The sequence below is a fragment of the Chenopodium album genome, chromosome 13 (genome assembly GCF_948465745.1).
Source record: "Chenopodium album chromosome 13, dcCheAlbu1.1, whole genome shotgun sequence".
Lineage (NCBI taxonomy): Eukaryota > Viridiplantae > Streptophyta > Magnoliopsida > Caryophyllales > Amaranthaceae > Chenopodium > Chenopodium album.
In genome coordinates, this window is record NC_137846.1 from 53,891,212 (window position 1) to 53,905,775 (window position 14,564).

Below are 14,564 nucleotides of genomic sequence, written 5' to 3' on the forward strand. Positions count from 1 at the left end.
TTGACAAAGATCGACACTCCCTTGTGCATATATGCATCTAAGCCATCAACTACAGGAATATAAGCGGGGGCGTACTCAGTCGGGGCATCTCGCACCACCATCACCCTAAATTGTGAGCGGTATGATGAACCATTTTCAGAATGAGTAGAGATTCGGATTTTAGAGTAGATGGTAGTAATTGATTGTGAAAGGACAATTCTGTATCATCGTGATAGTAAATTGTGGAGTTGAAATCCAACTCGGACTTATTGGATGTTTTTACGGGTTTAAAATACAAGGTTTCATTAGTAGGATGATAACATAGTGCATTTCTTGGGCAATTGTTAATTTCAAGGTTTTGCATTCGAGTAACTATGGAAGTGAGATTGGAATTCATGATATTGAAGATGAAAGGTGTTGAACAAGCTGTTATGGATAGTAACTACTCCAGCTATAAAGTAATAATATGTACTTGTATGATACTTTTTCCATAAATAAAATATCTAAATTTACATTTGGTGGAAGAAAGCCAAAAATTCACACGAAGTTAACTAAAAAGTTGCATGTTTTGTACCATGTCATCCACCATTTTGTCCTTTGCTATTATATGACATTTCCTAAAAAACCCTTAACCCTAAACCCTAAACCCTAAACCCTAAACCCTAAACCTTAAAGACCAAACTGTAAACCCTTAACCTTTAACCCAAAATAAATAAAAAAACGTATTATATCGAATGATTTGTTCGAACCATAATAACCCAATTTGTTTGAAAATTTATCGATATAGTTCCCATATCGTATGTCTCTAGCACAATTACTATAACAATAAGAGTAACAACATGATATTGTTTAGTTAGTTGTATCGGAGTACATTATAAGATAATTTTAAATTCTACTATGATCAATTGTAGTTATTAAAAATGTTACAAAATAAGTTTGATTTCATGTCTTTTTTGAAATTAGATTCTGCACATGTTTGATGATTAATTGTGTCCCGGTTAACCCTTAACCCTTAAGACCAAACCATAAACCGTTACCCCATAACCAATCACCCTAAACCCTCCAAAACTTATTTTATTCTTGATTTGATAAACCCTATTAACCCTATTTGTTTGATAATGTTTTGTTATAGTTTCACAACTACTACAACAATAAGATTAACAATCATTAGGGGGATAGTGTTTAGTAATGTTACGCCCATTTAGAATCTTTTGAGTAAATAAATTTAGTGGGAATCTTCTACATTTAGAGGAATCTTCTAAATGTAGAGGGAATATTACCATTCTACATTTAAAATGAATTTTCTAAAAGTAAACATAGTCATTTGAGATATACTTTAATTCGTCTTGCTGAGTACATTATTAATATCAAATCTTTATAATCTATACTAGGAGTGAAATTAAAGATCTCAGGAAACAATAGATTTTCATTTATATACGTAAATGATACTAACATTATGAAACGGAGGGAAAATTAAGTAAAAATATTTTTAGTTTAGGTGACAAAATGGGTAATTTACATACATATAATATCAATTCATCAAAAATAATTTAATAGCAAAACATGTTTCATTTTACTAAAAATACGTTTTTAATTTTTTTTTTTTGGAATACTGATTTTTTTTCATTTACCTTACTATGAACAGATGGCAAAGGAAGTTGATCCGTGCACATTGTTATCAACCAATAGCAGAGGCTGAAATTATTTTTGACCAATCACCATCATTCACACAACTTGCAAACATAAGTACCCAAACAACTAGTTATTGACTAAAAAGGTTGAACTACATGTCACCCACTTCCACCCTCCACCCCTCCCTTTTTTTTTAATTAATAAACATGTAAAAATTTTGTACCTTTGACAATAAAAAATTATGTACTTGCATAGTTGCATTCAACCTTTTCCATTAAATAAAATCAATTTCGACACATGGCACACAATTGCCAAAGTTGAATAAACATTTACTAAAAAAACCCTAAACCCTAAACCCTAAACCCGTAACCCTTAACCCTAAACCCTAAACCCTAAACCTAAACCCTAAACCCTTAACCCGTAACCCTAAACCCTAAACCCTAAACTCTAAAACCGAGTCACTTAACCCTTCACCCTAAACCCTTAACCTTGTATTCCAAACCAGAAATCATATACCCTAGATCGGTAATCGTAACGCCTCGGTCCAAAATTGTTATTTTGATTTTGATATGATAAACCCTAACAACCCTAATTGTTTGATAATGTACCGTTATAGTTTCATAAGTAGTACAATAAATTTGAACAATCGCTCTTTTGATTTTGTTTATGCGCTGTTGTATCGGCTTATAGTTCTTCACTTGTTTAGACATGTTAATCAGATATAACCTTTAGATCATTAACTTAATATTACGGAGGCTTGCATAGCCTAGCAAATTATGTACCTCGAAAATATAATATTTTGTGTTTATTAAATCCACATCAAAAATTTAGTTTATACATTATTGCACTCTAATGTTACAAAATAATTTTGACTTACAACAAATTTTCATGGTAATTATTGTACCTACTAATTACAATTAAAGATTAAATAATGTCAAGTTCAGATGCCGTTAACATTTTTATAGTTTTCTAATTACATTTACATGCATGAGTCTTACTAATCTTCTAAATTTCGTTCATTTTGCCCTTCAACTCCATTCCCTTTACATTTATCATATATGTACAAATTTTGTTAGCCTATTGTAGTTGTAGTTGCTTGCAATCCGTGTACATTGTTACCGCCCAATCACAAAGCTTGAAATTTTATTTGACCAATAAAAGTCATTCACAAAAATTGCACACATAAGCACCAACTCATTACCTTTAAAATCAACTTTACTTCCAACACCCCATTTTTTCCAGTCAAATCTTATGCCAAGAGAAATTACTTGTGCCACCATGACCATAAAAAACCAATCAATAATGTTGTCACCATAATGTTCATTAACAATTTACGTACATGATCAATGATCCAATTTGAAGGACCGAGGCTTCTATTTATTAATTTAAAAGACATTGATTGCGGAGTATTATATACGGAGTATGATTTACTAAGTGAATTTAAAGATTTTGTTTATGACTGACATTTGAACGATTGACATAATTTATAATGTAGCCTAGTTGCCCGAATTGATTAAAAATAAATAAACACCCTATAAACACTCCGGCGACAATTTAGTAATTGAAGTTTAGATTATGCGATTATATGGTCAAAAAACAAGCGTAAGCAATAATTAGGCCTATAACTTTAATATGTTAGTGTCTAATAATACACCAATAAACAATAAAATAATTTAACATATGTATAAATAAACAATTAATTAACTCCTTTTATTAATCCTATTTACTAATTGTGAATATGTTCGAAATCATATAAAACACCTCAACCAATTAGATAAATTTTTTTAATGTCAATATTATAAGAAGATAGTATTGACAAGATCTAAAGCAATTTGGCTACCTTTACTCAAAATCTTGAGTATTTTCGAGAATTTGGTTGGGTCTGTTGCTAAGGAAATTCAGTCGGCGCATGCGTTATATCTACTCTATAACAATTGAAATGACAATACAATACTTAGCATTACCTCAACATGGGAAACACGCAATGCCATGAGTTTTGAAAGGGTATGAACTAACCATGCACTTGTTAAACAAACCGTACTACTTTAGTTTCAAAAATTAGTATAGAACTAACCTTAGTTCCCATTGGCACGTGTTAGTGACATCTTCCAAAGTTATAGACAGTTGTCATTTTTAATTTTTTTGGTTTAAATAGTGATACCATACTTAATTGGGTTACATTGCCACCTAGTTTCTAGTATCTCTTCTTTCCTAACCCTTAACCATAAACACATTAACTATCATCACCCTAACATGGCTAAACCAAGCTTTTGACCCCGAAAATCCTGTTAACCCTGAAGGATGCCATGCTGTTCCTTTACCCGAGAAGATGACATTTTGTGTAGGGAACACCAATGGCAAATCCGAAATGAATTTCAACAAATTCATGTATTTTACCAAAAAGAGTGCAACTGGAGCTCAACATATTGTGAGCGATAAGACGTTGAGGGATATTATTCGTAGCCCGGGGAGTCCTATGGAGCGCAAATTGAAGGGAATGGTGATGGTTGATCAAGACAGTAAGGTAGTTCCTGCACATCTCCCTAATTTAGTTGACCTCATTAGCAAAATAGATCTTGTTGAGGTGTTTAATCTACTTAACTCCAAGGATAGGGCGCTTATAAAGTACAATACTAATGAAATTGGTGAGATTATCCCCACTTTTCTTGAGAAATTATTGATCCAACCCCAAAAATCACTGTTAGGGGTCATGTTTACCCTTTGACAGAGAGGAAGGTCCATACTGAATTTGCTTGTTATTTAGATGGATTTCAAGTGTTGTACTTGCATGCTTTAATTAGTACATTTAATGTGTTTGCTTGTTCTGGAAGGTTTAGTATTGATCCTTTTGTTAGGCATATGGATATTACCCTAGAGGCAAAGTTTGATGTAGGAGAACAACCTTTTGAATTAGGCTCTTCCATTTGAATTAGGCTCTTCCATAGTCATGTGGAATGCTCGTGGCATGACACGCCCGAGTTTTAAGTCCAATGTTACAGAGATCATTACTATGCACAAGCCTATTTTTATGATAATCACGGAGGCAAGAGTTTATCGTGATTCTTTTGATGAAGTTGTTAAGGTGTTTGATTATGAGGTCAATTGGTGTTTGGATGAGTGTGTTGGGTGGGCTGGAGCTAGGTGTGGTCGTCATATGGGATGAGAGGAAGGTTAAAACTGATGATTTCATGGTGACTGCAACGGAAGATTTCCCTCTAAGGCTCATGGGCTGTCTGAAGGTATTCGATTCTCATGATTTTAATTAGTTTTGAGATTATGTATATAAATTATTGTTTCTTTAAAAAAAATTGTATACTTATTGTTCCTCGTTGATTATTGAACTTATTGGTTTGGATCAAATATGACAGGCTGTCGAGGCGCTGGATACCAAGCGTCATGATGCGAGGAAGAAGCATAGGAAGGAGCCGCGCATGGAGTTGTAGTGCGCGAGGTGCTTGGTTGGAGCCTTTGTCAACTGTTGTTCTATTTCTACGTAGTTTATCATGTTATGTAATTCATTAGGTTATGGTCTGTAATATCTAAAAACAAATTTCGTGTCAGAACTCTATTTGCTAGTAGTGCATAACTAGACTTGGCAAGGTTATGTAATTTTTAAAGTAACATGGGTAATCCATGGTACATGTGTTTAAACTATGTGGGTGCTATGTTATGTGATTGGTTAATGTTGTTGTTTAATTGTGTTAATTGAGTAATTTTCTATTAATGATGTTTTTTCAAATAAGTACGAATTTACAATTTAGTTTTAATGGGAAAATGTTTTTTACCACTAAGTTAGAGGGGTGTAGTCAACTATTACTTATTAGTTTATTTTTTTCGTTGACCATTGAGGGAGTTGTAGTTGTCTCCAATTCTTCTTATTTTCTTAATCACCCTAATTAATTCAAGAAGAGTGACAAGTTGAAAAGTACGTAAATGTATGAATGAATTTGAGTACCTGCTAAACTTAGAAATCAAATTTTTGTGAAGGTGATATTAAAAAGACTTAAAATATCGAGTCCATTAATTACCCATAGCCCAAACACATAGGGGTTAACCACAAAGTCTAATTCATGTTAGCCCAAATGCTATATCTGGTGGTAATAAACTACAATAATTGTTTAATAGGAGTCATTTTACATCAACAATACAAAACTAAAATACACTAGTAAAGTTATTGATTATTACAAAGGTTGTATAAAAGTCCTTTAATTAGGACAAAGAACTACATTCCTCGTTACACAATGAAAGGGCAGATTCTTAAACCAATGTTCATAAATGACTGCAATAACTTGTCTTCTAATTGAGTTCTACAAAAAAGAAAAAAAGAAAAAAAAAGAATTATATATTAGCTTAGTACCCAGACTGTTGTCAATGCAAAGTGACAGACTTGTTATATATGGCCACAAGTAACTTACCATACTATTGATATAATGTAGAACATGGGCTCCATGACCAAGCCGCAACAAGCACACCTCCATTGGATTTCCTACTTTGGCAACTAGCCAGAAGTTGCTACTGAGGGGACCCTCTTCCATGCCTCCAGAATACATCTACGCATAAGTCAAATACCCTAAGCTACATTTACCAATCCAATCCAATTGATTATGTACAAAAATCAACCCGCTTAACCATACCTCCGAGACAAGGGCCATGAATTGAGTTAATTCACTATCAAGAAATATGTTCAAGCACCGTAGAAGCGATTGCACCCCATCAATCCCACCACCAAAGAAGACCACCTCGGTCTGAAATGATCATATCCAAAATAAAAGTTGTTAAAAAATTTGAAGGTCAATTAACAAAAGGGGCTGCCCCTTAAAGCACTATTTACTAAAGCATCTGAGTACAATCCAACCTTGATGGATTCATCCATTTTTAAAGGATTCCAATTAGTTTCGCTCATTTGCATCATATACAACCTGCGAAACTGTATTCTTCCACATAAGAGATAGTACACCAAAACATTTAAATTACCACAAAGTATTTGGTTAGAACTCATATCCAGCCAACCAACCGTTCCAAAGTTGTCACTCGTTCAGAAGACATACACCTATAAGTAAAATCAAGGAAAACAAGATGTATTAGTGGATAATGCACATTTGTAATGCATATATCTCGTATTTAAGGCAATAAACTAACCATTTCAAACCAGATCCAACTTCACAGTGTGAGCCACAATGCATTATATTACCTAACTCTGGAGTATCAGAACAGGGACACCGTTTCTTCTCCAAAGAGGGATTATCGAACAATGACAAAGGCAACGTTGAACCAGAATAACCACTACTACATGCATTACTCTTAGCATTTTTAGGTTCTTGTGGAAATGCCTTGGGTGGTGCACCACACCTCCTCTTTGCTTTATGACAAGGTAAAGATGTTTGAAGAAATTCATGAAGTGTTTGCTGAAAAGTAAATGTTTTCCCCTGGTTAGTATTAGGCTGCTAAAAATGTCTTCAAACATAAATGTGAAATCACCAGGAATTTAATGCACCCAACAAAGAATGGATTGCAATTACAATACTAAAAAAAAGTCATGTAACAAGGACCTGTTTGTTACATGGTGGTCCGTTGGTATCCCTAGCTTCCTTCGGGTGGTGCTCACCGTATGCAACATCCAAAGTCTACAAGCACAACATAATTTTACAAATTTACACATATGATATCCATTACACATACCCAATCAGTTTAATATATTTACCCCTACGGCACCATAATCACCACCACTTGAAAAACGATCCTCCTTGCTGGCTATACTAATCTGAGTCATGTTCCAGACCCTAATCCTTGGGAATTGACCCCACTCAACAGGGAATCGATTCAGCTTGTCCAAATAAAAAACCTAAAAAATGCAAAGTCAAACATTACCAAAGTATAAAAGATGGGACATAACTAAAGAGGATAGTTTTACCGATGTTTCAAGAACATACCACAGCAAAAATGTTACACCCGCCACACCCACCAGCCACTCCTTTTGAGTAGAAATGACGTGCAAAACTAGCAACATTGGCCATCAGCTTATTTAGAACAAGTTCACACCAATTGTAGGACACGACATTCATTGCGCAAGTAAGGGCTGGAACTAAATCACACGCTAAGCGGGGGGACTGAGTAGGACATAACACCATCTCCAGTGATACTAACAGAAATAGTGTCTTAAATTCCTCTTCCTCATTTGCCTCCCACCCTCCCTCAAGCCTTTCCAACACCTTCGAATTGACAGGAATGCCTACAGAGGTATAAGCACGACCTACATACTTCCGCGAATTTGTTATGGAGGCTTGGCCATATTTATGTTGGATTTGATACACCTTTTGTTGCTGGTCAACAGACAAATGTTTACCAGTAGGAACATGTAACCCCCCATTAGGGATGCCTAAGACACAGTGCACTTGGTTAGGTGATAACCTAAATTGTTTACCATCGGGAGCAATTAGCAACTTATTTAATGGATCAATTCGACTCATTAACCAATAACCCAATTGTTGGGGTAAGTGAATGTCAATTGGAGCACTCAACAACCCACCGAACCCCATTTCATTGACCCATCGAATTCTTCTCTCATCAAATGTCTGACATATTCTAGAATAAGTCTCAATACAACAGTTCATATTCGGTGCCTACAATTAATAAGCATAAATAAGACTAAAAATACAAAGTAATAGAGGAAATTATAAAACCTAATTCACTAATCACATACCCTCTGAAATACAGCAATTTGTTGCTTAATCACTTCACCCTTCCCCTTCACTTTACCACCAATGCTAATACTATCATCCTGCACACAACCATTTAACTAACACAATAAGTACAACCTATTATCTACTTCAATTTCATTAACATTTGATCATTAATTCCATACCAGGAACAAATCACTACTTAGCCCTTTCCTGTGAGAATATAATAATCCATTGTTTGCCTGTTCAACAAACAATTCCCAAAATTATGTCTACACAGATACAATCAAATTCAAAAAGCTGAATCATACTGAATCAATTTGCATAACTGATAAATACCATTTTTGGGTTTGCAGCACCATCATCCACAAAAGACATTTTCCAACACCAAGTAACTCCAATTGCCCTACATCAACTAGCTACAATAAATTTTGCATATAGACCAAGACCTTAATGTTGGTTTGATACAAATCAATAATCACACACACATGTAGAATATTTGATACAATCATCATGTAATCCAACAAGACAAAGTCATAATCATTGAATTGGTACAATACACCGAGCTTACATTTATTAGATCAAAAACTAACTGGTTACGAATAAACAATCCAACAATCCTACATTACAAAACTAACGACCAGGATTCGGAACATATTTTCCCATTCTTTACCACCACCAAATTAAATTTGAAATTCAATTCAATACGGGCCAATTCATCACATCAATAATTCAATAACAACGCACAATCAAACAATCCTAGATTCCAAAGACATACGACAAGAATTCGGATCAAATTTAATTCGTAACAATTCGTTACTTACAGAGAATCCTTGAATACACCAACAATCGACCAGGAAGATGAACGAAATTTCAAATATAGTTGAACCTGACTTCACGATGACTCCAAAAGCCTTGAATTCAAAGGGTCTGCGAGAAGCTTCACGCTCACAACAGCAACCACCATCTCGGCTTTTCTCCCTTTCTCTCTCTTAATGTTTTCGAATACTCTCTCTCTCTTAGGGTTTCGTTTGTTCAAACGTTATCCACACCATCTACTATGTGGCAACTTTGAAGTATCAGCATTCCAAATATACCCTTACTCATAGTTGTGAATTGACCTTTAGACCCACGAGATAAACGAATTATGTTTCTCTCTGAGATAAATATGAATTCGCCCTTATTTTATTATTAGTCAAATCCATATCTTCTACTCCTTGTAAAATGCTAAATACCGGCATAAAAAATTATCAAACCGTAATTATTTCAAGCAAAGAGACATCCTTACCCTTACCAAAAAAAAAAAAGTTTCCCATCTTCCCTTCTCATTTCCTCATTTTCTACTCCTAGTAAAAGAACCCAGTTTCTCATTTCCTCTCGCTTCTTTCATCTTCTAGATTCTTCAATCCCAGCAAACCAAAATTCGCAATTACTCAATCCTATTCCTTGGCACAATTTCACTTAGCTCAGCACATTCAATTTCTAACTTTCAATTGCTTGAGTGTTTGAAGATTGAGAAAATTATCGAGTATAAATTGGGAGGAACTCGTGGTATAGCCGGTGCTCTTGGTGACTCTGTTACTGTCAACTGTTAACTTTGACTCCAATTTCTGGTTTGATTTCCACTTCTCTCATTTTATTGTTTTGTTTCATTTAGTTTTCTATTTTTTTAGTGATTTTATGAGATATTTTTTCGTCATTTTCTTGTGGTAATGTGATTTGGGTTTTGTGATTATGATTATATTGACTGGAAATGATAACGTTGAATGTTGATTAACCCATGCCTAATTAGGATTTTGTTGATTTTAATTAGGATTCAAAATTAGGGTTTAGAGTTAATTAGGGATTCAAAATTAGGGTTTTGACTTATCTTCGATTCAAGTGAATTGGTTATCATTTGCTTAGAAGTTTAGATTAGTTTTGCTGACATTTGTTGTCAATCCAATATTTTTGTTGGTGTTGACTGTTAATTCTTGTAAGAAGATAGCGTTGTACATTGTACAACAATAGGAAGTCAAGTATAACATGAAATAGCTGCTTCAATAAAAAGTTTATACGAAATATTATTATTTGTTTCTCATTCTGGAAAATAGTTTTTGGCAAATTATTCTTCAATGTCATTTTAAATCAGCGTGGAGGCCATTTTGCTCATTTTTTCTAGCGTTTTTTTGTTTAGTTTACTTGCAGCATATATTTTCTTGAATTTATAGGTTCTATGTATAAATTCTGAACCTTTGAAGAGTTTTAGTGTAGTGTTCTTATCACAACAAAAAGATTCACACCTAGATGTTTTCAGGTATGCTGCTACTTTGTGTGGTTAATGTGTAACCAGCCGATCTCTGTTAGTTGTGGTTGTTTGTCAGCATTGGGTTCACTTAAGTTCAGTGTTGGTTATTGTGAATCATTTTAAGAGAAAAATAAAGTAAGGTTGGTTAGTGTGAAATCAGGGAAGCATTCTGCATTCACATCCCAATTTTTAAGACTTATAAAGTGATTATATCCATCTCTTGTATTCAAAAAAACAAAAATTCTGTATATGATTAGAAAAGCTATGATATTGGGTTCAACTTCTTTTTTACTTTAAACTAAGCAGTGGAGGTAACAGTGGCAGGAAGCATTTTTTCTTTGATTTCTTGTTGTAGTCAACTCTTTATAATTGGAATTGACCATCTTTTGGTGCAAAATATATGGAATTGACTATCATACAAGAGGGAGTTTTTTTCAATTACAATCAATCATCAATGCAGTGTGCAGTACTACAAGTATATGAAAAGTGGTGATCATATACAATTGCGCCAAAAGGACCACAAAAAACAACTCTTCTTGTTCTACAGGCAATTATGATGCTGTCCCATTTTAGTTTATCTGCCCTCTGGCCAAAAAACAATATGACAAATCTGTATCATTGATGCTGGACTTGGATATAATATACTGTCCAAAAAGAATGGCAAAAAATGTAGAAAGTTTGAAGTGTTAGTATTAGGTTAAAGAATGCTATTACAAGTTGCATCAATTTTTATGGAACATCAAGAAAGATAAGTTGTTGAACCTCTTTACTACGCATATTTTATTCTTGTGAGCAATGCACTTAAGTCTATTGTCTAAGACAAATATTATTTTGTACTACCATATAACACATGGAACCATAAAATTTGCATGCATGTTGGAAATGTTTTCGGATATTTTTTTTTCTTGTACAAGTAGCATGCTGCATATATACATATATACTATGATGCATCAATATACTGATTATTTCATGTATATTAACTATGTACAAGAAAATATTACATGTTGTGTAAAAAATGTCAATTATTTAATAAATTGAGTATATAAGTAATATCGTTCGTTTATCTTGGTGTCTCGATAATTCATGATGTTGGTATACAAATGGATTTAGGAATCGAAATTGGATTGTTAGGAGTAATTGAGATAAAATGGTATTAAAGAAAACAATGAATTTGTGAGTTTTGAGCTTGACTTGTATATTGATTTGTTGCATTTTTAAAATTAAATGGAAATCCACAATTCTGAAATTGTGGCTACTTTAGACTTAGTGTAAATTTGTGAGGAATTCGTGAGAGTGATTTATGTGATAACTCTAATAAAAATAATATATGATGATAAAATCTATGTGTGTTTTTGCAGGGAATGGAAGTAGGAGAATCTGAATCTCACTGGGTGACTTTTGATTCTCTTGTCTTTACTTATTATATAATTTAATTGTTTGCAATTTTCACTTTCTGATTTTTTTTTAAATCTTCGTTATTATACTAACAGGATTTGAACACAGAAGAGTATGCCTTTAGTGTTGATGTTAAGAAACATGAACAATAGGATGTGTTTAGTGGCTGTTCTTCAAGTATATTACCTCATCAAGATATGATGGATGTGGATAATAAGTCCGCACCAACAAAGTTGAATGTAATTTATTTCAAAGATGAGGTTGAGAAAGAGAACTATCTTAATTGGGATAAATCATTAGGAGATTTTGCATATAAGCCAAATTTTATCTTCTCGGAAGATGATAAAATTTTTGGAATTGGAAAACCTGCTGGAACTTTAATTACAAAGTGGATATTGGATCGAAGCAGGGAAATATGGGAATATGATCAAAGCGGAAGTTACAGTAGGGTTGGAAAAGATTGGAGAAAAGTAGGGCGTTGGCTGGGAAATGCAATGTATAAGGTTCATAAAACGGGTAATTTTGTTGGAAATATAATGGAGTCGACCTATGTGGATGAAGAATTAGAACGGGTCGTTTTTATAAAAAACAACAAGATAATGTATCATTCAATGGGTTAGTAATTATATGAATCTATATAAATAATGATACTATAATTAAGTATTTATCATTTTTTACTTGTTTTTTTTTTGTGGTATATGACAGGAATTGAAATGGGTATTCAAGGAGATTTGATGAATTTAAACGACTTTGTTGATTGGGTTCAGAATTCAAAGCCGGTTGGCGACAATATTATGACAAACCAGATGTTTGACATAATATTGTTTAAGGAATTGTATGCACAAATTATGAGCAAACCTGCTAGTACTTTACAGGAATTACAGTAAGTTATTAAGTTGTGAATATAATTATTTGTGCTTATATAGTATGTGTGTCATACTAATGGTTTTTTTTTTTTTTTTTTGTATATGTGATTAGGTTTGCTTCATTTTTCTTGTGTCACTCTCCTCTATATTGGGATTGGAAAGAAAGACGATCATTTTGTTTCACATACGATAGTGTTCGACAAAATCAACGTACACAATTTGATACAAGCATGAGCTATGATGTTAAATCTAAAACGTTTATTGATGATAATTGGCATAATCAATTATCATCAATGAATCGACTGTTCTTGATTGTTTATAACAATCTTTCGAAGTCTTCTTGGTTCTTTCGGTGTCCAATGAGATATAATCTTATTACCTTTCACAGGAATTGTTTTGAGCACATTAATGACCAGGTATTATTTTTTTTGTTATAATACACATTGACATTAAATTCTTACTTTTTTCTATTTCTTTTGATAATGATAGATTACGGTTGTTAGCAAGTTATTAAGTGAAGAAGAAATTGATTTGATGCTATTTAAAGTGTATCCTGATGCCATTCATAAGGCATATTTGGAGTTTTACAACTCTAACATGCTTAGCTTGGAAGTCAAGATCAATCTGCTCAGTGGTGGTTACCGGTTATCCTAAGGTATGCTAAACTTTTTTATAATTTTTTTTTTTGAAGCTTTTAAGTCATACTGACCTTGGTGTGAGATATGAAGAGGCAGGTTGATTTTGGTATATATATATATATATATATAAATAAAAAATAAAAAAAAATAATAATAAAAAAAACCATTGTTAAGTACAATAGCCATCATCAAATTCCAAATGATTTTACCTCCCATGTGATTGACATGAAATTGTGGTAAAGTTGTCATAATTTTTGCCCCTAGTTTTTTTTAACATACACTTGGAAAATAGAGGTTTATATTTAGCTCACATCTAGTAAAATCGCCTAATTTTGAACTAAATGATGTAAGGTTATGATTTGGTGGCTTACAATGCAGTGTGTTGTGTAGTTAATTTTTGTGTTAGTGTGCATAGGTGGATGGATGCTTATTATTGTTGCTCTTTTTCTTTTTAATTGGTTGCTACTATCTGGTTTTGAGATGAGTTTTTATTTAATTGATGCAATAAATGGACTGAAATTTGCATCTGATTTGGTGTTTCAGATCTCTGAATCTTAGTTGGTGTAACAAATTGGTGGTGCCAAAGGCATAACAAGTTTTTATGGAGAGATTCGGATTGATGGGCTAGTGTAACTTGGATTATTATTGTTGATGATGTAGCTGATCTACTGGCTTGATGATTTTGTAACACACTGGTGGTTCACATCTCTAGTTCCAATTTCTATGTGAAGGCTTGATGATGATCATCATAGCTTAGTTCTAGACTCTTGGCTATTTGTTGTTTCTTTTAGATGTTTATCCTAGACAATGGGATATCAAATATTAATATAATTATGTTGTTCCCATGTTACATCCAATGCTCTAGCAACATTAAAATATATTGGCTGTGTTTGGACTTGGTATCGTTCAAAACATGGTTTTTTTCTCTGTAAAGTCTGCATACTATATAGAATTGCATGATAGAAAGTTAACTAAGGCTTCATCTTCAGCTAATCTTATGGCAAAGGTGTGGGGAAAGGTCTGGAAGTCTTGTGTTCCACCTAAGGTGAAATTGTTTGGGTGGAGAGCTGTTCACAATGGTCTTCCTGTC

At 33.4% G+C, this 14,564-nt stretch overlaps 1 protein-coding gene across 7 annotated transcripts; it reads left to right on the top strand.

Annotated features, from left to right (window-relative positions):
- The first annotated feature begins 9,629 nt into the window (after positions 1–9,629).
- Positions 9,630–14,236, top strand: LOC145576957 (uncharacterized). Of its 7 annotated transcripts, XM_081634660.1 has the most exons (8): positions 9,630–9,901; positions 11,036–11,122; positions 11,934–11,966; positions 12,066–12,585; positions 12,676–12,853; positions 12,949–13,252; positions 13,326–13,491; positions 14,018–14,236. In XM_081634660.1, the coding sequence occupies exons 4-7, from the start codon at positions 12,168–12,170 to the stop codon at positions 13,488–13,490; spliced, it is 1,065 nt and encodes a 354-aa protein (XP_081490786.1). In that variant the 5' UTR covers positions 9,630–9,901; positions 11,036–11,122; positions 11,934–11,966; positions 12,066–12,167; the 3' UTR covers position 13,491; positions 14,018–14,236. The 7 variants fall into 7 exon arrangements, 6 of the variants coding, with proteins under 6 accessions (XP_081490786.1, XP_081490789.1, XP_081490785.1 ...); XM_081634663.1 differs by having other exon boundaries at positions 9,630–11,122; positions 13,407–13,491; XM_081634659.1 differs by lacking the exon at positions 11,036–11,122.
- Positions 14,237–14,564: the final 328 nt, after the last annotated feature.